Source organism: Aspergillus multicolor (assembly GCF_047715735.1).
Source record: "Aspergillus multicolor strain CBS 133.54 unplaced genomic scaffold BDW74scaffold_3, whole genome shotgun sequence".
Lineage (NCBI taxonomy): Eukaryota > Fungi > Ascomycota > Eurotiomycetes > Eurotiales > Aspergillaceae > Aspergillus > Aspergillus multicolor.
The window spans coordinates 448174-471431 of record NW_027395954.1 but is presented as its reverse complement, the minus strand read 5'-3'; the positions used below and the strand labels follow the sequence as shown (position 1 = coordinate 471431).

The 23258-nt window shown below is 53.4% G+C and overlaps 10 protein-coding genes across 10 annotated transcripts in view; 4 read left to right on the top strand and 6 right to left on the bottom strand.

The window, feature by feature from the left end:
• Nucleotides 1-1540, top strand: part of CweA (putative GPI anchored protein) — a 3533-nt gene extending 1993 nt beyond the window's left edge. The window contains exon 2 of the mRNA XM_073733596.1: nucleotides 62-1540. Coding sequence (XP_073587607.1) covers nucleotides 62-1236 — 1175 coding nt within the window. The 3' untranslated portion in view covers nucleotides 1237-1540. The remainder of the gene's footprint in view (nucleotides 1-61) is intronic.
• A 133-nt stretch (nucleotides 1541-1673) lies between these two features.
• Nucleotides 1674-3479, bottom strand: BDW74DRAFT_165602 (Zn(II)2Cys6 transcription factor; the record flags this gene model as incomplete). The annotated part of the gene is made up of 2 exons (XM_073726444.1): nucleotides 1674-3229; nucleotides 3332-3479. 2 exons carry the CDS (start codon nucleotides 3477-3479, stop codon nucleotides 1674-1676), a joined length of 1704 nt encoding a protein of 567 aa, XP_073587606.1.
• Nucleotides 3480-3635: 156 nt separating this feature from the next.
• On the bottom strand, nucleotides 3636-5012 carry BDW74DRAFT_165601 (NAD(P)/FAD-dependent oxidoreductase; the record flags this gene model as incomplete). The annotated part of the gene is made up of 1 exon (XM_073726443.1): nucleotides 3636-5012. One exon carries the CDS (start codon nucleotides 5010-5012, stop codon nucleotides 3636-3638), a length of 1377 nt encoding a protein of 458 aa, XP_073587605.1.
• Nucleotides 5013-5309: 297 nt separating this feature from the next.
• Nucleotides 5310-6558, top strand: BDW74DRAFT_165600 (MBL fold metallo-hydrolase; the record flags this gene model as incomplete). The annotated part of the gene is made up of 3 exons (XM_073726442.1): nucleotides 5310-5463; nucleotides 5578-6078; nucleotides 6152-6558. The coding sequence occupies 3 exons, from the start codon at nucleotides 5310-5312 to the stop codon at nucleotides 6556-6558; spliced, it is 1062 nt and encodes a 353-aa protein (XP_073587604.1).
• Nucleotides 6559-8937: 2379 nt separating this feature from the next.
• BDW74DRAFT_165599 (alpha/beta hydrolase) lies at nucleotides 8938-9759 on the bottom strand (the record flags this gene model as incomplete). The annotated part of the gene is made up of 2 exons (XM_073726441.1): nucleotides 8938-9261; nucleotides 9364-9759. 2 exons carry the CDS (start codon nucleotides 9757-9759, stop codon nucleotides 8938-8940), a joined length of 720 nt encoding a protein of 239 aa, XP_073587603.1.
• A 1085-nt stretch (nucleotides 9760-10844) lies between these two features.
• On the top strand, nucleotides 10845-12469 carry BDW74DRAFT_165598 (uncharacterized protein; the record flags this gene model as incomplete). The annotated part of the gene is made up of 3 exons (XM_073726440.1): nucleotides 10845-11259; nucleotides 11320-12209; nucleotides 12272-12469. The coding sequence occupies 3 exons, from the start codon at nucleotides 10845-10847 to the stop codon at nucleotides 12467-12469; spliced, it is 1503 nt and encodes a 500-aa protein (XP_073587602.1).
• A 399-nt stretch (nucleotides 12470-12868) lies between these two features.
• BDW74DRAFT_165597 (carbon-nitrogen hydrolase family protein) lies at nucleotides 12869-14016 on the bottom strand (the record flags this gene model as incomplete). Its single annotated transcript, XM_073726439.1, has 3 exons — nucleotides 12869-13227; nucleotides 13295-13731; nucleotides 13832-14016. 3 exons carry the CDS (start codon nucleotides 14014-14016, stop codon nucleotides 12869-12871), a joined length of 981 nt encoding a protein of 326 aa, XP_073587601.1.
• A 333-nt stretch (nucleotides 14017-14349) lies between these two features.
• On the bottom strand, nucleotides 14350-16517 carry BDW74DRAFT_187360 (uncharacterized protein; the record flags this gene model as incomplete). Its single annotated transcript, XM_073731470.1, has 6 exons — nucleotides 14350-14502; nucleotides 14545-15103; nucleotides 15165-15477; nucleotides 15544-16256; nucleotides 16316-16395; nucleotides 16452-16517. The coding sequence occupies 6 exons, from the start codon at nucleotides 16515-16517 to the stop codon at nucleotides 14350-14352; spliced, it is 1884 nt and encodes a 627-aa protein (XP_073587600.1).
• Nucleotides 16518-17312: 795 nt separating this feature from the next.
• On the bottom strand, nucleotides 17313-20568 carry BDW74DRAFT_174102 (uncharacterized protein; the record flags this gene model as incomplete). The annotated part of the gene is made up of 4 exons (XM_073727957.1): nucleotides 17313-18004; nucleotides 18977-19408; nucleotides 19712-20097; nucleotides 20165-20568. The coding sequence occupies 4 exons, from the start codon at nucleotides 20566-20568 to the stop codon at nucleotides 17313-17315; spliced, it is 1914 nt and encodes a 637-aa protein (XP_073587599.1).
• A 787-nt stretch (nucleotides 20569-21355) lies between these two features.
• BDW74DRAFT_174101 (uncharacterized protein) lies at nucleotides 21356-23123 on the top strand (the record flags this gene model as incomplete). Its single annotated transcript, XM_073727956.1, has 2 exons — nucleotides 21356-21843; nucleotides 21932-23123. 2 exons carry the CDS (start codon nucleotides 21356-21358, stop codon nucleotides 23121-23123), a joined length of 1680 nt encoding a protein of 559 aa, XP_073587598.1.
• Nucleotides 23124-23258: the final 135 nt, after the last annotated feature.

Below are 23258 nucleotides of genomic sequence, written 5' to 3'. Positions count from 1 at the left end.
CCCGAGGAACCCGAGGAACCCAAGGGTGAGGATAACTGGGAGCATGAGGAGCACGAGGAACCCGAGGAACCGAAGGGTGAGGACAGCTGGGAGCACGAGGAGCATGACAAGCCCGAGGAACCCACGCACGAAGACAACTGGGAGCCCGAGCACGAGGAGCACGAGGAACCCGAGAAGCACGAGGAGCCCACGCACGAAGATAACTGGGAGCCCGAGCACGAGGAGCACGAGGAACCCAAGCCGGAAGAGCACTGGGAGCACGAAGAGCCTGTCTCCGACTCCGGCGCCCAGGAGCCTGCTCCTCCCGCTCCCCCGGTCCCCGCCAAGGAGGACACCAAGTCCGAAGCACAATGCACCCAGGTCGAGCATGTCGTACAAACCGTGACGGAAACCCGCACCGAGGTCGCAGCCGCCACACACACCGTCTCCGTGTACCCGCAGCCCGAGGCGGACTCTGAAGCCCAGGAGCCGTCGTCGAACCAGTACCCGTCCGCTGAAACCCCCGAGACTTCTCACGGCAAGGGGCAGGAGCCTGGTGCTCCTCATTATGAGTCCGAAGAGGGGGGTAGCAACTACAACTACCCTGGCTCCGAGGCCGGCGAGGAGGGCAAGGAGGGCGAATCCAACTGGTCCCACTCGCAGACCCCGTCTCAGTCCGAGGACGCCGAGTACCCCAGCCACTCCGATGTCTCCGCCGAGAGCAGCACTCCCAGCCAGGAGGAGTCAACCGAGGACCCCTCCTCTTCCAACTGGAACAACGAGCACGAGGATCAGGAGGAAGAGGAGCAGTACGGCACGCATGACACCTCCGACACCGACTGCGCCAACTCCGACCCCGTCGCTGCGTCCTCGGCCGCCGCAGCCCCATCCCAGCTCTTCGCGGCCCCCTCTCCCACTGCACAGGGCGCATACCACAGCGCCGCGTCCTCCGCTGCCCCCGTTGTGCAGGCGACGACATTCAGCGTGATCCCCGTGTCTGTTGCGAGCTGGTCCGCGCACTCCTGGGAACATGGGTCTGTGGTCGTTGCGTCTAGCACCCCTGTTGCCAGTTCGCACATACGAGTGCACGGTGTTGCGGATCCCACTGGTGTTTCGGGAGAGCATGGGCGTTGGCCTTCGCCTTCCCCGTCGCCCGAAGTCGTGCCGTTCACCGGCAACGCGGGTCGCGTCGCGAAGATTGAGGGCGTGTTTGGGGTACTTGCCGGTGTGTTTACGCTGGTTGCTTTTGCGCTGTAGGCCTACGCTCCAATGACGTCTTGGTTTGGCTGAGCTGTCTAGGTCGTTGACTGTGCTGGATGGATGGTCGATGGTCTGACCGTCTGCTTCAATCCAACTTACCGTTCCTTCTCTATCTACTTGGATGGATGGTTATGACGCTCCTTTAGTTTTGTATCTTAATGTTTATTTTTATTCACTTTATGTTATGTCTGCTTTTTCTTTTCTCTACTCTTAATCTGGCTCGCTTATAGGTTACATTAATGGACCTTTTTCTTCTTCATAGTCCGCTGGACATATAATCTCATCAGTTCTTTCCTTGCGGAGATATTGCCGTCGCTCATGCATACCTAGGTAGGATCGTTAGTCGGCTCCTCGGCCAAGGCAGCACCCGGAAGTCCATGAAGCTACACTGCTTATATGTTTACTGCTTCTTCCCATGACATGGGGGCAGCGTATCATCCCAGCTCAGTCCCTTCAAACACCGACATTCTGTCAAACAGGAACGGGTCGCCACAGGTGGGATCTACGAATTCGGACAGCCCGATGAACATTGGCGTAGACCCCGACGGTGACATCGAAAACGGATTCGGATTTCCTGGAATAGGTGTACCCGTAAGACCGAGCCATGCACCCCTGCCACTACCACTGCCAGAGCTGCGGAATCTCTCCACACTCGTACCCTTGGACGGAGACCTCTCGATTGTTCGCGCGGCAGCCCTCCGAAGCATCCGGTGCGCTTCCTTACCCAGTGGCCAACTGCTCCGAAGCAGCTTCAGACACCCCAGCACAAGGAGCACGCGGCTGTGATGGTGGTCTGCGCAGGCGGGCGGGTGGAGCTCGCTCGTCGCCAGCTGCACGAGGCCGGCGAGGCCCAAGACCGGCACTGCGAATGGAGAGTATCCCCTGCCGCTGGATCGGATGGAGAGGAGATTTGTGAGGGTCTTGGACGCCTCGGTGGCCATGACGTCGTGGTCTTGCCGCGTTAGCGAGGGAGAGAGGCGGGCTGTTGGTGGGACTGGGCAGATGGCCTGGGAGCTGGAGGGACTGCTAGTGTCGCCATTTGGGACCTGGACGCTCGCAAGGAGATTGCTGCGCGGGAGGTGCAGGAGCATCGCTGCGTACTGGATGGTCAGATGTGCCTGAAAGAGCATTTCGTCGATGGTCCCGTACATGTCCATGACGCCCACTTTGTCCGGTGGGAGGTGGTTTGTCCAGTTGGTGAGGGCGTTTGCGACGGCTTGGAGGTGGTCGGGGTGAGTTTGCGTGTCTCGGAGGGTGTTGAGGATCAGAGTGCGCGCGAGGATGCGGATGGCTTCGACGCGGTAGGCGTAGGAGGAGTATTGCGAGGACGTAGCAGAGATGTCTTCTCCAGAGTCGTCACTGTCGTCCGTGAAGAAGCGCATACTGAAGGACTCGAGGCTTGGTGGGCTGGGGATGGCACCTTGAGACGGGGAGGCATACTGGGCCTCTTCGCAGGGTAGCGGGACATTGTACGGGGCCTGGCTACAGCGCAATGAAGGCTGGGTCTGAGCCGTTGGGTTCTGGTTGAGGGCTGCCATGGAGACCTCGACGATGAACAGCTCCCACCACGTCCGACGGAGGCTTTCTGCTTCATGTTCTGACCCCTGGGAACCAACGAAAGAGGTTGCAAAGTTACTTGTGTACATCGCCAGCTCCAGCGCAATGTCCGTCGCCCGAGAGAGAGAGAGCTCCGCTTGATGCTGCTCATTGCGGGCATATAAGATGATGGAATAGAGAAGAAGGGCCTGGACCATGCAGGGCGTTCGTTCGACATTGCGGCTCAGTTCGAGTGCAGCGGCTTCTGCAAGGGCATCGCTAGAAAGAACCGCAGAGTATTGACTACCGATGAATTTGACGACTTGCTGCAGGTACAGGGGGTAGTTGCGGGCTTCGTAGAGATGGGGCGGGACGAGGATGGGATGGGCGGAGTGGAACTGTTCATAGTACAGGCTGATGAGGCGGGCATTAGGAACAATTGACTGAGAAGAGTCTTCAGGAGAGACACCAGAGTGGCCAGGACCGGGTGAAGGAGGCATTGCATGAAAAGGGTCGGCACTGGTGCTGGGTACCACAAGAGCTCCAGCTATCTGACCACGATCAGCCCGAGGCCTCCGTCTTCCACCGCGCCGAGAAGGCAGATAAACACAGGCAAGACGGGCATCAGCACAGCGGGAACAAGTTGGTTTCTTGGAGTCACAGCGGAGGTGCTGGGCACGACACTCGGTGCAGGCGACGGGCATGGTCCTTCCTTCTGCAGTGGTGGTGTTTTCCTGAGACAAGTTGGAAGGAGCGACCGTCGGCGACCGGCTCGGGGACTGTCGGGGTTTAAATCAGGTCATCTGATGCTTTTGCTTGGTTGCTTGCTAATCTAATCTGCATATAGACAAGGTCTGGTCTTATCGACTCCACCCCTTCGGCCCCCGCCACGTCCCCTTGAGCATGCCGCTATAATACACCCAGGGAAAGAAGTCTTTCTTTAGATGGTAGAATGCTCGCCGTGGCACTGCCTGGTCGATCCCAAACCATCTGTTGAATGTCTCGCTCGGCTGCCCACCATACTTGAATTCCGCAAGGAGTACTTTACCATATTCCGTCACCAGAGGACACGATGTATACCCGTCATACACGGCATCCGGCTGTTTCCCGTCCATAAATTGCAACATGTTACGCACTAGCACCGGCGCTTGGGAAGTTATTGCTGCAATGGTTTTCGACGTAGGCAAGTTTGACGCATCGCCCGCAGACCAGACGTTGGGGTACCGCCTGTGCCGGGTTGTGTCCGCATCAACCTCCACATATCCAGCGGCATCTGCGATCGGACTCTTCCGGATAAAGTCATACGGCCCCATCTTAGGAACGACATGGAGCAAGTCGAAGTGCAATTTCGTCGTGGTGTTTTGACCGTCCGGAAGGGTCACATTGAACACGGCCTGGTTACCCTCGATCGCAACCAGATCATGCTGGAAGTAGCCCTCCACTCCTCGTTGCCTGCGAAGGACGTCCAGAGCAGCGCTATACTTGGGTACGCCGAAGAGGCCCGGGAGTCCGGTTGCGAACTTGATCTTGATTGAATCGTCTCCCTGCTTGCTTTGGTTATAAGCGTATCGGCCTATTCTTCTCCAATAGTCTAGGGCAAGCCACATGATTTTCTGAGGAGCCCCCGCGCACTTGACAATGCCCGTTGGCTGCGTGAAAATGGCAGTCCCTCGCGTCAACATCTTGATATTCTGAAAAGCTTTGTCGCAGAAATCATACGCGTATATTGATGAGACGGGCGAGTCCGGATCAGCCAGGGCCTGCGGTAAGCCCTTGACACTGCCATAGTCGAGCTGAATGCCCGGTGCCACAACAAGATGCTCGTATGCGATCTTGCGGCCATCGCCAAGGGTGACCGAGCTGTTGTCCGGATCGAACGCGTCGACTTTATGCTGATAAAACTTCAACCGCGAGTCTACCAAGTCTTGCATCGGACGACGCAGCTTCTCTTTGTCTTTGATGCCTCCGCCGACCAGTGTCCAGCCCGGCTGGTAGTGATGCCATGTTGCTGGGTCAACTATTGCGATCTCGTCTTGAGAGAACTTTCGCGACCGTAGGAGTTGGTGGCCGATGCTGAGACCTGCGGCCCCAGCACCGACGACCACGACTCTATGACTATGTGCAGCAAAGTTAACGAGAGGCGATGATGTCGAGGATGCTTTTCGGACGGCGACGGTCGATGCAGCAACGGAGCGCCCTCCGGCACGAGCGGCGAACAATGAACAATTCGAGATCATATTGATACGCATAAACATGGTTAAGAAAGAAATCAGCTTAATAACGGATGAGATACGACGGTATAAATAAGCGCGACTGAGAAATGGGGCCATTCGGGGTTGGTGGATCGCCGACTGAGGAGTGGAGTTGGTCGCCGTTCGCCCTACCTCAGTCGGCGATCGAGGAGGACTCCTACAGCGGAGATGGAGATATATTAATGTTATCAAACCAGCGCCTCGATTCGAATCAGATCATCAATTGCTTTGTATATCTTTCTTTGGAACTGCCATTCTGCGTCATCTCATACCACGAACAAAATGCCACTTTTGCATCGACCCACAGTGTTCACCAGCTTGGCAGCCACTACCAGAGCGTCGAGCGTCAAGAAATGCTGCAGGATAGGGCCAGACAGACTCGTTCATGTCCGCTCATATACGGTGGCTCTGTCTGGATACCGCACTCTCCAAACAAGTCATCCTGGCACCGCAACGCCGCTTAAGCAACTCGGGCATCAACACCTCTTCGCCACAAAACAAGGGCGCCTTTCCCTCTCAACAAAAGCAACCATCACTACTACTGCCACAGCCGCCTCTGCATACCGAGCCGAACCAATAATTAACAGCATCTACGAGCCCAAAACCGGGACATGGCAGTATATCGTGGCAGACCCATCAACCAAGGCGGCCGTCATCATTGACCCAGTCCTGGACTACGACCCAGCAACGCAGGAAATCAGCACGCACACCGCGGATGAACTTTTGTCACTGATAGAGAGGGAGGGATACGCCGTATCCATGATCCTCGAGACGCACGCCCATGCCGACCACCTCACCGCGGCATCGTACCTACAGGCTCGTCTTGCACGCATGCAAGGTCAGGAGCAGAGGCCCCCAATTGGGATCGGCGCCCACATCAACAAAGTGCAGGAACTCTTTGGTCAGAGATACGGGATTCCGGAAGAAGAGTACACCGGCGTCTTCGAACGATTATTTGCCGATAACGAGGTCTTCAATATCGGATCTCTCAGCGGCACGGCAATTCATGTTCCGGGCCATACGCCGGATCATATGGGGTATATGATTGGGGGTGAGTGTCGTCCCTACTATCCTAGCTCCTTAATAGTACCTAGGTAGGCTAAAACTGATTGCGATGCGGACAGACAACATCTTCGCCGGTGACTCCATCTTCCACCTTGATCTCGGCACAGCCCGCACCGACTTCCCCGGCGGCGATGCGGCAAGCCTTTTTCACTCCGCTCGGCGCTTGCTAGATTATCCCGAGCACGTCAAGATCTGGGTGGGCCATGACTATCCCTCGACAACTCGCGAGGCACCAGTCCCGTGCATGAGTGTGGGCGAGCATAGGCAGAAGAACAAGCACTTGAAATTAGGCGTTGGCGAGGAGGAGTTTGTCAAGATGAGGAACGACCGCGATAAGGGGTTGCCTTCACCGAAGCTGATTCATCCGGCGTTGCAGGTTAATGTTAGGGGTGGGAGGTTGCCGCGGACACAGGGTGGGTTGCGGACGCTGAGGATTCCGGTGCGGGTTAAAGGGGTGGAATGGTAAAATTTGTGCTGACGGTTGCCATTGAGCAGCGTAAGCCTGGAATTGTTATCGAGCAGTGAACTATGAAGGAGGATAGCCGGATAGTACGGGAGCAATGGATCAAGTTTGAGAAATCTGGTAGGTATGATATTGAGGTTTTGGGTGTGCCTGGGTTGGCGTTTGAGAGGATCTTCCTGTGTCCGCCCAACTCTGACGAGGAGGCTATCGTTTCAGTCGGCGCCCCGGCATTGAAGTACTATGCTGAGGATAGTTGGGAGGAGCAGGGGTTTATTGACGTCCAGCGGGTTTGACGGTGTGCTTCCCTCCATACCCAGCTAGATAGGTAGCTATTGACTACATGAGAGCATGAGAAAACCTTACTACCTTAGGAAAATGATTTTATTGGTATCACATGTCATCATCCTCTCGAATGAGAGTATGTATAAAAAGACATTTTTATGACAGATCCTGGCCCAACCTGAGACAAATAACGGAAGCAAGACAGACACCTGCAGCACATTGTTCTAGGGCCAAATCAGATTGACCGCATGTGGTCAAGAATCATGCAAGCAATGCGAGATATGTTTGTCTCTTCGCTAGAACAAAGGGGTGTTGGGTAGCACAGGTCTTTGTTAGGGCCAGCGCATGGTTCCAACCCCGACGAACTTTGCCCTAAAGAGCACGCATCTCCAAAGCTTAGAATACGTTCAAAGGAGAGTAGCAGCGAAGTCTCAATAACTAGTCTATCCCAAGCACGAGATCAGTGCATATCACAAAGGAAATGAAGTATCAGGCGACAAGAAGCAGAGCGCTGTGTGGACGGGTTGGATGGCAGACTCACTTGCAAAGTGTATAAACCCTACATAGCCATCGCAACCCCCCAGGATCCTCGAGTGTCATTCCATCCGAACATTATTATCATCAGCCTCACTGGAAACCGAGATCTTTCTACCACCATGCGTATCATTGGAATCGCCGTTGCGCTCTTTACCAGTACTCAGGCTGTCCTTGCTTCGCCAGCCTCCGCGTCCAACTTGGATTTGGATTCTGTCGCCCTTCCGATCGCCACGACCACGACCACGACCACGACCACGACCACGACCACGACCACGACCACGACCATGACCACCCACCTCCCTGCCGTTGCCAGAGGGTACAAGGAAAACGAAGATCCAGAACACCCGCAATTCAGGGTCCAGGATTGCGACAAAGACGGCGACAACGATAACATCATTTGTGGAGTATGACCGACCCCCTCCCTCCCCCTCTCCCCACCCATCCGGAGCCACAAATACACCTGACGACTTTACCTCTCCAAGCTAACACTTAGAAATGCAACGGGACAAGATGCAAACTCCGCGGCGGAGTTTGGGGGTAAGTTCCAGTCTCCTTCCTTCCTTCCGTACCTAATGGTACCTTCCTCCGATTACACTGCCACTCTTAAGTATGGTATGGTAGTCTTTGTGTATCGTGCTAACCAGGTGGATTCGTTCACATCTACAGGGACTGTGACACTGGTAAAGTGCGTACCCCATCCCATACTCATCTCGTCTGTTTCTGTCTAAAACAACTCGGTAATTAGTACTGACTTCATTCTTTCACCTCTAGTGCACGAAGTAAAGCGGAGGCGGAGACGGCAAGCAGTGCTATGAGGAGAAGTACATCGCGGACATCAAAGGCAAGCCGCATTTCAACTGGCGGATTATGTGCCCTGGGTGGGGGAATGGGAATGGGGACAATAGTTAGGTTAGGTGGTAGGGTATGCAGTCCACAACCCTGGGGTTCTTATCTTAGAAAGGAGGGTTGATGGAAAGCACCGGCTATGGTAGCTTCTGAGACAGATACCTAGGCGGGGGTTTATCATTGGTTAGTGTTTATTTGTTTTTTTTCAGGTGTCTGTTGACTGGCAGAATTAGTAACTTATGGTACCATACCTACTCGTGCTGTTGGGCTCCACCTGCGCAGAACCTGCATTCTTGTGATTCATGTCTATCGAGGCCTACCTATTCATGCGATGTATCTAGCCATATCTGATTCATGTTTGGCTCTACCGTAATAAATATGATGCACCTTTTGGTAGAATCATGCCTACCATAGTCTGCTCCACGTCTAAAATCTAGCCCAGACAAGACCAGTAGGCAATCAAGAACGCAGAATGGCGGCTATTTAGAAATGCACAATCTCCGAGACATACCTAGGTAGATGGAGACACATCAGATCCATGTCTCTGCCCTGCCATTATCTTGTCCAAAACGTAAATCCTGCATAGTTAGAGTCTGATTGCTCAACGGGTTGAAGATATGGTCTGGGAAAACATTCTTCTCGCCCGAGAGAGGTATAGGGTAGGTGCACCGCCACCATCCGTTTACCCAGAAGCAGCCCCAGTCCCTCCAGAATACTTCATGCCTCAATGATATCCACCAATAGACCCGTCAAGTGATCCGGGATCGTAAGAAACGGGCAATGCCCGCCCGGCAGCCGAAACGTCCTCTCCGGCCCGGCGACCTTCTCAGCAAGCATCTCCTGAAGTGGCGGCGGAAGAGCCAAGTCCTGCTCACAGATAATATACGCACATGGGATACCGATATCCCGCCAGGGCTCGTAGGCATTCTCGCCCGAGAAGACAAGGCGTGACGTTCCGCGCGCTTTGGCGGCCCAGGTTTCCTGTTCGGCTGCGGGGAGGTCGTGCCAGATGGTGGTGTTGTCGGTGTATACGTAGTCGCCCTGGGGGAACGGTTGCAGTGTAAGTATACCATACCACTGGCAGTAGGTAATTGTGGACGTCGAGTAACCGTAGGAGGGTATGGTAGATAGGACCGGACTAACCTCAAGCTTCATCCAAGGCAGCAAGTTACCATCCAGCAGCCCCAGCAAGCTCTGCCCTTTGTCGAGCGCAAAGGCTGCTAGATAGATTACCTTGACCACTTTGCCTCTGTCTCCTTTGGCTGGCCCTAGCCCTTCGACAGCGGAGGACGCCACCATGCCGCCGTATGAGTGTGCGACCACAATGATATCCTTTCCTTCTTCGGCAAGGCGGGTCAGAACACTGCGCAGGGAGGCAACGTCGTCCTCGAATGTCTTTAGTGGCGGCTCGGCATCCACGGAGGGACGAGCTGCGCACTCGGAGTCGAAGCCCAAGGAGTGGAGCCTTGACCGGACGGCATCGAAGACGGCGGGGGTAGACCACGCGCCGAGGGAGAAGACAATAGTTGGCTGGGTCATTGTGGCTTGTGCTAGAATATAGAAAAAAAAAGTGGTAATTTGTGCTAGACTGCAACAATGTATAGGGTAGGGTACGAAGAAGCGATCGTGGCTCAGTGCAGGTTCAATAAAATAATATAAAAGCAAAACTCGGAACGCGAGCCGCTGTTTGGTTTATCAACAGCCAAACCCCGAACACCGCTGGCATTCTCTATCCCAGATCCACTTGGGAAGGCTCAAACCCCGGAGGGTGGGTCGGTGGTCGGGGCTGGATACGGTACGGCACTGCGGATCGGTATATCCGAGTCGGTGGCCCCGGGGGTGTATGGCATAGAATCCTAACCCAACACGAGCACCCGCAGTTTGCTTCGCTATTTCTTGCCGAACGACTCTGCTTGCAGTAATTTCTGCCCCTTCCTTTCCATCTAGCCCCGTCGCATCCATATACCTTGAGCTCCCAGTGCGCCCGCGGTCCTCTGTTGCCGCAAGCCAATTATCAGGAGCCCCATGAACAAGAGCTGGAGAGGGTGAAAACCCATACTCCTTGCCGCAAGCGTAGAATCGACCCAAAGGCCTGAGGCCAGGGATAAGAGAACTATATGTAGCTCAAAGTTATCAGACAAGTTAGGGCTACCCCACCCCATTCAAAGGATAATATATGGCGTAATTGAAGAGCAGCTTCATGCTGTGTAATACTCCGCCACCAGACCGGATCCAGATAAGTCAAGTCAGAGAATTAAATCCAAAATACAAGTCCTACTACGTCTATCAGAACGTGGACTCTCTCGGCAGTCTCGGCGGGATTGAACACTGCTCACACCTCACAGCTGTTGTAAGATACGCCTATATCAAGAATATTGCTTACGATACCTCGGTTGCTATTAAAAATCGCTTATCAATCTCATCAGGGGGGATAACATCAAGATAGCATGGCTAGCAGCGATAACGAGGAGCGCTAGCGGTGGAACGCCTGCATCCGCCTTGATATCCCCGGTAGAGAGACGTGCCCTAACATGGAGCATATATCGTAGAATCAAGACATCGGAGGTGATGATGGCAGAATTGGACCCGTCCACCATTTCTTTTTGTAGCAGCCACCCAACAGAATGACAGAGCCCGCAGACAGCTTACCCTCGAAGGAGCAGATCCATCCCACAACGACGGTGCCCGGACCGTCGGATTCTCCCTTGGACCCTCTCAACTGGTCCCGTACTAGAAAAGAACTCCTCTTTGCCACAATTGTCCTGGGCTCCTGTGCAACCGGCTCCCTCGGCCCCCTCCTTGTCCCGGGCTTTGCTGTCATGGCCGCCGAGCTGAACATTGACCTCACCAGCGTGACCCTCCTGAACGGGAGCCTGGTGATGGCGCTGGGTGTGAGCGCTTACCTCTGCTCGTGCTTTGCCATGTGTTACGGTAAGCGGGTGGTGTACCTCTTCACGACGGTGCTTTTGGTAGCCTCCTGCTGCTGGGCTGCGGCGTCCAAGTCGTACGAGTCGCTGATTGCGGCGCGGGTCTTTCAGGGTATGGTACAACCCTCCATCCAAGCAATCCCTAGTCAAATCTAATTTTGTCGTGCTGTAGGTCTAGGAATGGGTGGCTTCTTTGCCCTCGCCGGGACAGCTTCGATCAACGATGTCTTCTTCATCTTTGAACGGGGTCTCAGGGTTGGCCTGTGGAACTTCGCCGTCATTGTCTCCGTCAACATCACGCCCGTTGTCAGCGGGTATGTCATCTCAGACCTGTCCTGGAGATGGAGCTTCTGGCTGGAAGCGATATTGTTCGGGGTTGTTCTTGCCGCGGTCATCCTGTGCTTTCCAGAGACAACATTCGACCGGACGGCCGCAGCACAACTGACCGAAAACCCGAAAGGCGGGAGTATAGACACTGCCATAGGGCTACAAGATGTTTCCATGCCCATCCGATCAATCTTCACAGTCCTTGGATACGACCCGCGATCCCTCCCGCCCCGCAACATCCTCCTCGCCTGTCTCGAGCCATTGACCATCCTCCTCCACCCCATCATCGCCTGGGGCTGCATAATGTGGGCCGTAACATTCACCTGGACGATTCTACTCGGCGCCGTCGCATCGCAGATCTTCACAGCGCCCCCCTTCAACATGTCCACCGTCGCCTTGGGCAATCTCACAGGCATCGCCCCCTTCATCGGCTCGGCCCTCGGTACAGTCATGGGCGGATGGCTGTGCGATCTCAGCAGCAAGACACTGGCGTCTAGGAATGCAGGAGTCTACGAGCCCGAGTTTCGCCTACCCGTTATGCTACCTGCTATCGCGGCAATGGCGGCCGGTGCATTTGGCCTCGCCGCTGCGGTGTCGCATGGTCTGTCGGCTATTGTCTGTGGCGTGTTTATGGCGATCCTTAATTATGCGGTGGGGATAGGGTGTACGGTGATTGTGGCTTATACAAATGATGTTTGTGGGGAGAGGGCTGGAGATGCTTTTGGGCTGGCGATGGTATGGTATCCTTCAAATGAAGTAACGGCAGGGCCGAGGCAGCTAAGCTAACAGGTGTATAGATTGCGAAAAGCGCCTTTGCATTCGGCCTCAGCTTCGTCTTCAACGAGTTTCTGACGGAGTACGGAGCCATGGTGTTCTTCTGCACTTTCGGGGCTGTCAGTGTCGGCGTCATGTTGAGTACCTTGCCGCTGTATATCTTTGGGGAGGGGATTAGGGCGTGGTGTGATAAGCACAATTTACTTCGACGAAGTGAGTAATATGAAGTCGAAGGAAGGAGGCAATATTACCTGGGTAGCCGGGCTTCGCGGATTCCGGATGGCCAATACCAGGGCAATGGGTGCAAGAGGAATGCTGCAGGGCAAATTGTTTATTATTCATCGATTCGGCCTTGAAGAGGTCACATTTGAACGTGTGCTGTTAGTCACTTGATGACGTTCTATACCTATCTACATCTCATGGTCCAACCTCTTTTCCTTAATTGCGCCAGCCTACCTAGGCTTTCCCGCTTATATGGATACACAATGCCTGCGCAGTCTCAACAGCCTGCTATCGTAACCAAATTCGTACTATATCTGATACAGCAGCAACGCATCTACCAGTTCAATAGCATGAAATATCCATAATACACCACCAGACACCCATGGACCCCACTGGAACTACTCCTCAACTGCCGCCCCTCTAGTTCTAACATGCGTCTTAACGCCCCCATCAACCCCCAACCAAAGCAAATCAGGCCGACTATAATGCCCACACAGATCAACAAACGCCTTGGACTTATAAATGTCATTCAGGTCCAAATCCGCATAGATAATGCCCTCCTCTGTCTCAGGAATCGGAGACGAGAGCTGCCGCCCATCTGGTGCAAAGACAGCCGAGCACCCACCGCCAGGTGCGTTCATGACCACGCCAGACGATGTACGCATCTTGTCGATGCCCGACTGGCTTATCACCGCTGTTGTGTGTAGGACGAAGGACTGCGACTCGATGGCGTAGGTTTGTGCGAGGGAGACTGTGCCTATGGCACCGGACATTTCTCGTTAGCATCTGTACTTTACCTTATCAGAGCATTAAGGTTGGCATACCCTCCCTTGACATAGAATACAGCCCCTCCCCGTCATGAGGACAAAGCGGTGGCCAAGCGGCGACGTGGATCTGTTCACGCTGCGAGTACGTGTGGTACTTCAATAGCGGCTGTGTATGTTCCCAGCAAGAGAGGGCGCCAACGCGGCCGACCTCGGTGTCGACGACGCTATTCAAGCAATCACCAGCTGAGTCGCCAAAGATAGTTCGCTCCATATGCGTCGTCTTGATCTTTTTGCGGGTTGTGAGGAGTTTTCCGTCCGATCCAATGATTGCTTGTCCGATGTAGAGCGAGCTGTGCACGTTCTCGGAGTAACCGAGCACGACGACGATCTTGTTTTCGGCGGCGCAGCGGCAGATCATTTTCATTTGCGAGGAGTCGACTTTCAATGAGTTGCGGATGTACGTGGAGGAGAGGGCCATGTCGACGGGGCGGGACCTGGGGATGCTCATTTGTCAGTTCCTATACAACACCATAGTACGTCTGGTAATATCCAAGCGTAGAAGGAAGGGAAAAATGTGAAAGACAGTTGCCATACCAGATCCAAGCCGGATACCCCGGGATCCAGCATTCTGGGAACGTCACCAGCTGAGCGCCATTGGCTGCCGCTTCCGCAATCAGCTTGCAGGTCTTTTGGACGGTGGCGTCGAGATCAAGCCAGACGGGTTCGGCTTGAGTAACTGCCACGCGCACCGAGTTGGGAGTGAGGGCTGGGGATGCCATGTTGTTTGGCGCCAGGGTTAGATTCCGTGTCATTGATGATTGAGGGCAAACGATGGTTTATATCCGCCCCCCAGTTTTGGACAAGACCCACTGGCCCTGTGGAAACAATGACAAAGATCTCTAGCGTTTCTGGCCCTATCAATAACATCTATCACGGCGGAACTTCATATTCCGCCGCTAAAAGACCCACCCACCAGTTGACCCCAAATATCACTACCAGCTCTATCAAGTTCAACAGGATGATAAGATTTCGTTGACACATGTATCCAGATCGTGCTACAATTGTTTGAGATATTACACCAGGCTTGCCAAAGATTCTCCATGCAGGCCACATCAATAAAAAGAAATATCTGCAATATCAAACGACGCCGCAAGCCCCGGGAAAAGAGCAAGGGCAGAGAAATCCGCGAGATTAGAGTCCTCCGCATGAGATTCATGCTCCGTGCTTATCCCCACTGCACCCGATGGCGCCGACTCCGACTCCAACTCCAAGTCTGAGTCCGAGCCTACTTCTGTATTCACTAGAACCGGATTCTCAAATCCATTCTGCAGCGGCAGCGCAGCCATAACCCCCCACCTGCGCGCCAACTCTCTTAGCAACCGGATGCCGCGCCGCGCCTTGATCCACCTCCTGGCCATGGCACCCAGTGCATCAAAGCACACACGGAACCGGGCAATGGACTGACTGCGCAGCGTTTGATGCGACGACGTCGCATTGAGAAGGTGCGTCACCGCTGCCGTAAGAACACTATGCACGATGAACGGCGGGACATTGTCGAATGTGCCTATCTTGCAGTACGCACGGACCAGACGTGTTAGGGCTGCGGCGGCGGTGGCCATTGTGCGGACGCTGAGAGTGTATTCGGGACTGGAGCGGGGCTCTTTGAGGTAGGGGCGGTGGATGAGGATTTGCGCTGTGTTGAGGGTCATGTGCAGGAAGATGATGGAGGCTGGGGCTCTTTCTTTGCTTCCGGGTAGGTGAAGGCGGGGGTGGAGGTGCCGGTGGAAGGAGAGGAGGTGCTCGCGGGCGGAGAGGAGGAGACCGTGGCGTTCGGAGCCGCTTAGTTTGTTGAATTCGAAGGAGTAGCTGTAGCTGGGGAGTTAGCTAGGCGGGATGCTGATGCCTTGTATAGAGGGTGGGGACTTACATTCTATCCATGTATTGATCAAAAATAAACCAAAGCCGGCAGTGGTGGTCAAAGGCCAGTTCGTCGAGGGAGGGCAGGGAGCCGAGCGAGTCGATGAACGGGGGAGCCTGAATGCGCCTCCAGGGGATCATGCACGTTCTTCCTAGGAGGCAGGTAGCAACCCGGTCCATGAATACAGCAGACCAAAGCGCCCTCAGTCTCAAGCTTTGAATTTCCAAGTCTTCAACGCCATTGCCATTGACATTGTTTGACCCGGACCCTTGTATCAAGCCCGCTGACAAACCAAGATGAAAAGCCATGCTTCCAGCCATTGCTGATGGCGTCCTTCGTTAGTCACATATTCTAACCTTGAGGCCAATCTTTTGCCTCCAGTACTCACAATTATACATCCAACCCATGTTATGCTGCTCCAAGCCTAGCTCGCGCCAGGACATGATGGACAGCGTCTGGACTATGGAGACACCTGGCGCATCTCGACAGACCTGCATTGCTATAGCATCTACCGTTGCAGCGGCCTCATCACCAACCGCCTTGCTTTCCGCGTCGTCAGCATAGAGAGCTCCGGCCGCCATTGCTGCGGTCTTGATTAGGGCTAGACCTTCGCCAAGTTCCGTTCCCCGGATCTTGTCGAGGGTCCCGCTGTCGAGGAACTGGTGAATGGGATTGATAAACTTCGCAAACTTATCCAGTAGATCATTATGGACTCGCAGCCGGTCGATTTCGTCGGCGGATTTCCGCTTGCTATCTGGTGAGGTACCCAGTATATGATCGTCTGAAGCGTCTGTATGCGCGACTGGAAAACAGAAATTTCCAGATGGACCAATCAATGTGGTCTCTCCGTTGCTCTCGATGTTCATCCGCCAAATTAGTGCGCTTACGTCGTCGATGGCGGTTGTCGTGCTCGAAGAAAGTGTGTCATTTGTAGGTTGAGTCTGCGAAATTTGCTCAGGCACATCGTCACTGTCCAAGATCGAAGCAATATGCTCAGGCCTCGTAGCAGTAGGATTGAGATTCTCCAACCGCCGAACCTCCTCCATCAGCAAGGCGATCTGATCCTCGAGTCCAGCGACATAGTCCCTGTCGAGCTTCCGCCTAGGATAAGTGTGTCAGTGCTGGCCAACAGGCATGTATTTGGAGTAGGGGCAGCTCACTTTGCGGGTCTCTCTGTAATATAGTGACATTCGGTATCCCTGTTCAGACACCAGGAACATTTCGGTTGTACTCCGTCACACTGGGTTGTGTCAGCCCTATTTCTTACCGAAATGTTGGGTGGGAGAAAAGGCCAACCTTGCGCTTGCGCTTTCGACATGTTTCACAAGCTATTGTAACTCGAGAACTTTCCTGGTGGTTCATTATAGCACATGCGTACTAGTAATGTAGATGCATCAATGTTGTCAAGGAGTCATCAGCGGAGAGCTCGGGATCTTTCCGCGCCCATGTGGCTGGGGCTGGGGCTGTGGAGCCTCTAGCCCTAATTTAGGATGGAATGTCTAAGCACGGGATAAGTCGGCGTTATGTTTCACGATTCGGCTTTACGGACATACGTAGGTACAATCGGACAGCCCTAGTCAGGGGTTCTTTAGGTGTTGCTTGCTTTTTCTGCTGACTCTTTCAAGGTCGACTTTGTAATTTAGGGCTTTGTACGCATGGCATCAAGACCTGCCTATGTAAAAATCTCGTCGTTGATAGGGTAGTGAAGCGGGGCTTTTTTGCGCGGGATCTCCCTACATTGGAACAAGGCTACCTAATGGTAATTACTGTGCTCGAACCATAAGAGATCTCGAATCAACTTAGGTCTCGATGTATAATCGCACGGGCTAAGAGACACCTAAGGCAAAGCATTTCGCACAGATGCCAAAGAACCAGCCTCATTCGTGCCATCGACTGTGAGAAACCTCCAGCTGCATGCAGCCAGACCTCTCCTGCTCCAAATAATCGACCTTGGACCACGGCAAAATCCAAACTTATCCTTGCCATTTCGACCAGTGTCGAGACCTCAAGATGGCGATCAAGAACGTCGTCTGGTCATTGCCGGCGTACGTTTCGCCCCACCAAACAAAATTTGCAGTCTCTGAATTGTGTCGCCTTCAAAAAACATAGAAAGATAAACCATACCAGATTCCAAACCGCAGATCATCCAAGCCAAGCTCAACCGGCGAAAAGAGCATCAATGTCAATATAACCATCCTGGCCCCTAAACTTTTCGAAATCCGGAAATACTGCGGCGGGATCTGTCTCCCTGGTTAGATATCCGTTGTCCAGCGCCCAGGCCAGCATGCGGGTCGATTTTGCGTGCTTTATGTACTCAGCAAACTCGTCAACTAACAACTCATAATTGAGACATGGTCCTTGCGGAAGGGAATGCTGGATAGCGCACAGCACACGTGAAAGAGAAGGCTTAGGCATAGCGGTGTGTGCTCCAGGTGCCACTAGAGAATGATCGGCATTTGGTAACAGCCCCTCATCCACAAAGTATAACAGGGGCTCATTGTTGGGCCGGCTGTATTCACCCGAGTATTGTATGTAGTCGTTACATAGATCCCCAACCTCGGACGGGGGCATTGAGATGAAGCCGAGAACCTTGCAGTATGGTGCCGGAAGTTCGGTAGCTGACATGGGTTGAAGGGAGGATCTGAGGAGAGCCTCCGCGACATACCGAGCATTCGCAAGAAGTATTAAGTCCAAGTTGATGTTTTGATCAGGGAAGGTGTACTGGATACCCCACTCAGAATCGATTGTGACGAAGCGATCTGTGATAGGTGCATGCCATAGAGTGGTCGCTTGGAGGTCTGCCCCGCTGTCCAAAAATGCTTGCACCACGGCTCGGTCCAGATCGATATCTGGGCAACAGCATTTAGCCAGGTATTCGAGCCATGGTGAAGCCCTTGCTTTGAACCTGGACCCACCGATATATGAGCTAAACATTACTTGGTTTGGATCCGCACCGGCCAGCAGGAGGTGCTGGATGGTGTGAGAGCAGGTACCGGCATTAGTACATGCGTTTAGAAGAAGGTATGCTTTATATCTGGGACTCAGAGGGGCGCCATTCTGAAGGAAAGAGTCAAGAAGCCCGGGGTCTCTGCCACAAAGAAGGGCAGTTCCTAGGACATCTAGGCTATTTATCTCAAACCTGCCAACCTTACACTGCCTGTATAACCAGTGCTTGGTGTGATATATCTCCTGCATAGACATATCGAGATATAGAAGCAATTTGACCTGTTCCGGCGGTTGCAACTTTGACTTGCTGATATCATTGATTGCGTTGAAGCAATGATAACTTGCCTCGTTCGAATTTAAGTAATAGGATTTGTAGGCCATCAAGAACCCAGAGGTTGCCGCGTGGTAGTACTCGCATAGGCTCAAGGAGCCGGACCGCGTAACCTGATTATTAGACTCGAGAAAGAAGTCACGAGCTGTTCGATGGATAAAGCGTGCCGTCCGATGGCGCTGTGGTGGGCCAGGTGGCCCTATACAGTACAGCGAACTATAAGAATCAAGCGAAGAGGAACAATTCCTCAGAGACGACACGCAATCTAGCATCCCTGCACAGACAACATGAATTCTGGTTGCCACTCGCGGCAACAACAGATCCAAGTTCTGTTGTTGGTCATGAGGCATACCGCGTTGATACCTTTTATATGTTGATAAACAGTGGATCAGTGGTAAATCACCAATTTGGCCAAAACGCAAAACTCCATTGCACGACTCAGAGTGCAGAGCAAGGCTGAAATAGGAACCAGCCTCGGCCATGTAGAGGTGCTGATCGGGTCCGAGCCTGCTTAACATATTTTCGTACAGAGAATCTAGATCACCTGGCGTTTGATCAACCCTGCTGCGCAGTTGATCAAAGTCATCTCCATTCTCGACGCCCTTGCGCACATCCTTGGCCACAAGGGTAGCCCAGAGAAATACTCCTTCAGCCTGTTTAGTGATCTCACTTGCCAGAAAGCTCAAGCCCGAGGGAGATATTGTTCCAGGACTGAGGTCCACGGCGTCAAACTCGTCGTTAATGAACCTCTCGATGTCATCTTTGGTATACAAGTCAACTTTTAAGATCTCCGTTGCACCTGGTGCAAGCTTGTTGACAAGTCCTTGCTCTGGCCGTGACGAAAGGCAAATCTTGACCCCGCGGCTGGATAGTTGCTTGACAAGCCTCAGGACCTTAACTTGATCTTCTACTAGGCACTCATCGAGGGCGTCCACAAAGATACAGACAGAGTGATCCCTAAGCAAGGTGTCGGCCGCTAGGAATAAGAGTGATCTTAGCTCAGCCAAATCCCAGTTTCCCTGTGTTTTCCTCTTTCGCAGCCGAACATCCGAGAGATAGCTTGATTCCAAAGTCCAAGTTGTTTCCAGAAATTGGCATAAAAGCGAACAAAGAAGTCCTCTCTCCGTATTTTGCAGCTTTGCACTGTCTGCAAGCCAGAAATAGAACGAGAAAAAGACTGGCCTTTTTGCCGTTGCAGACAGGTGCAGGGACTGTTCAATTCGATCCATAGAGGTGCAAAGGAATTTCATCAGAGTACTTTTTCCGGAGCCTGGCTTACTCTGGATCCAGAAGATGCAGCCATCAGCCGAAGATCGAAGCCAACTGAGGAAAGCGCTACCGGTCGCGGCGCCCTCGTCGAATATCCATTCAAACGTGCCATCGTGCTTGCTCTCGATGTCATTCTCGCGGGTAAAGGGGCTTCCATATAACAAGCTCTCCAGAATCCTGCTTCTGCGCTGTTGGATATCCTTCTTGGCCTCATTCTCAATATGTGTCTTCTGGACCTCGTTGATACGGTCTAGAATCTGCCTGGTGTTCCGATCTAGGACCAGATCCAACGCCGTGCTCTGGCTATGGCAAAAGCGCACAAGAGCGGTCTGAACCGATAGTTCAAGGGACTTGAAGCGCTCGGTTTGCTTTAGCGCGTTAAGATTGATATTTTCGCTATCATACGCCTTCTTAGCAATCAAGACCTCCTCAAACGCCTGGAGCCACAAGCTATGGTACCTACCGAATGCTAACAAGCAACTTTGTATCCAGCTCGCCACGCAATTCTTGCAAGTCCCGTTCAAGCTGCGGAATCTTCCTGGAGAACTGCATCCTCACGCTCCTCAAAGCGCGTTGCCGCCTCGAAGCTAACCGCAGATCAAGCCGTTTTTGAAGCGCCGTGGCCTTCTCAATGCATCGCTTAACACAGTCCTGTAACTCAGCCTCTATCGAGCCAGACGCAGTGGGCTGGCTTATGATTTTAGTGGATTTGAGCTGCTGACAGAGGCCTTCCATTTCGTCGGCGGATTCGACAAGACGCGTCTGGTTCGGACCCAGGCCATCTTTGTAGATGCTGATAACCTTCACGCCAAGGTCGATAAGTGTGGCGACATTTACTAGGAGGCCAAATGCCGTAACTGGATCCATTCTTGTTCGTGGTCAGAGCGCTGGAGCAGGATCCGAGGCGAAATTTAGGGTGAGATGAGAGCCCCTCATTTTGAGCGCAGGAGGCTGTGCGCATGCACTGTGTTGTACCACACCTCTTACCAATTGGGCCACGGTTTCAGACACTGTTACACATGGCGTTCTTCGCAATGGGGCGCATCTTGAGAACTATGGTAGCCTTTGGCACTCATAACGAACACGGGGGACGGATGAGCCACCCAGTGATCGCATCTCGCTCTAAGATATGGGCTTTAGCTCTTAGGTGATTATCACAGTGTAATTAATCCAATCAGGGGCCACAGCAGGTGACAGGCTTTGTTCCTAGATGTCGGCCACCTGGTACCCATCACGCAGGCACCGCGGGGGTTGTAGATATGGTATTGTCTTGGTACCATGTATCGGGAAAGGCTAGGCACTGTCAACCTCTCGACGTATGGGAGACATTGATGAATAAAGGGTTCAAGATAGCGACCGGACGAGATGAGAGGGCAAAGCAATCCGCAAGTAAAATAAGCTAAGACATACAGAGTACCTGGATCCGAATTCCTGGAAACTATGCCTGTCGGTACCGTCCCTTATCTGCTTAATTAAACCAACCGCCTGCAAGTGCACGTCATTTACGGCTATCAAGTCTCAATTGGGGGCTGCCTAATCAGCCCTCTCTAGCTTTTACTACTTTCGTAAATAATGGTAAACAAGCTCTTAGGACAGAGTAATAAAAACCATGATCTTAGACCTGCAGTATTAAGTTCATATCACAATTCTTATAATGTCAGCAGACAAGAAGAAATCCGCCGAAGCAACCCCTTCCCTAGTGCCAGAAACCGGCACGACCGTCCTCATCAACAGCCATGGCCTCCACCGCAGCCTCAACAACCGACAGATCCAGCTCATCGCGGCCGGGGGCGCCATCGGCACAGCCCTGTTTATCAGCATCGGCGAAGCCCTGGCAAAGGGCGGCCCAGCGAACCTCTTACTAGCATTCACGCTCTACGCCAGTGTCTTAGCAATGGTCAACAACTCGATCGCGGAGATGACAACATTCATGCCGGTCGAAGGCGGCTTCATGCGTCTCGCCGGGCACTGGGTCGACGATGCGCTGGGGTTCATGGCCGGCTGGAACTTCTTTTTCTACGAGGCCTTTGCGATTCCGTTTGAGATTACGGCGCTGAATCTGGCGATGAGCTTTTGGAGTGAGGAGGTTACGAGGCCCGGACCGACTGCGGGGGTTTGTGCTGGGGTTGTTGTTTGTTATGCGTGAGTCTTCGCCTACCTACCATACCATACCTTTGATTATCGCCGTCCTTGTGTGCGAGGAACGATTTCTGACAATATACCTACCTAGACTGCTCAATATCGCCGCAGTACGACTCTACGGCGAGTCGGAATTCTGGCTATCTGGTGGAAAGATCATCCTCATCTTCATCCTATTCGCATTCACATTCGTGACGATGGTCGGAGGCAACCCGCAAGGCGACGCCTACGGCTTTCGATACTGGACAACACCCGGCGCCTTCGCCGAGTTCTATACGCAGGGCTCACTGGGCCGGTTCGAGGGCTTTCTCGCGTGCTCCTGGAGCGCAGCATTCACGGTCGTCGGGCCTGAATTTATCTCCATGGTGGCATCAGAAGCAAAGCACCCCAGGATGTACATCAAGGCTGCCTTTAAGACAGTGTACTTCCGGCTGTGCCTGTTCTTCGTCCTTGGTGCACTGGCTGTCGGGGTAGTTATCCCTTACAACCACCCAGTCCTGGTAGACATCTACTTCGGCTCCGGCTCCAGCGCCACAGCCTCCTCGTCGCCGTATGTCATCGCCATGACGGATCTGGGCATCACTGTACTCCCGCATATCGTCAACGCGCTGATCATGACATCCATGTTTTCCGCTGGGAATACATATATTTACTGTGCAACGAGAACGCTGCACAGTCTGGCACTCGAGGGTCGCGCCCCGAGCTTTCTGCGACATTGCACGAAGAACGGCGTCCCGATTTACTGCTTCTGCATGGTTATGGTGTTTCCCCTCCTCTCGTTCTTGCAGGTCAGCAGCAGCTCAGCGCAGGTGATTACCTGGCTCATTAGCCTGATCACAGGCGGAGCCATGATAAACTACCTCGTCATGTCCGTAACATTCCTGCAGTACTACCGCGCTTGCAAGGCGCAGGGGTTCGACCGGAAGGCACTGCCGTACTACGGATACTTTCAGCCCTACGGCGCATATATCGCAATCTTTGTGCAGGGAATTGTATTTCTGTTTGCGGGATACCGATCGATCTCGCCGTGGGACGCGACAGGCTTTGTGACCAACTATATGATGCAGATGCTTGCGCCGGTGTTGTTCTTCGGCTGGAAGATCTGGAAAAGAACGAGCTATGTCCGACCGGAGAACGTGGATCTTGTCTGGGAGGGGCCGGTGGTGGATGCATATGAGGCTGGTTGTGTCGATGCGCCCAAGACCTTCTGGCAGGAGATGGGGGAGTTGGTGGGCTTGCGCAAGAGGGAGACTGCACCTGCATCTACTTACCTAGGTAGGTAAGTCATAGAGCGTTATCCCGAGTAGGCTGCAGCTTTTCCCTTGGAGATAAGGAAAGGCGCTCGCTCTTGACTACCGAATGAGGTAGTTGGTCGAGTTAGCACCACTAGCACCGGAAAATGCCCCAAATTAGATAGG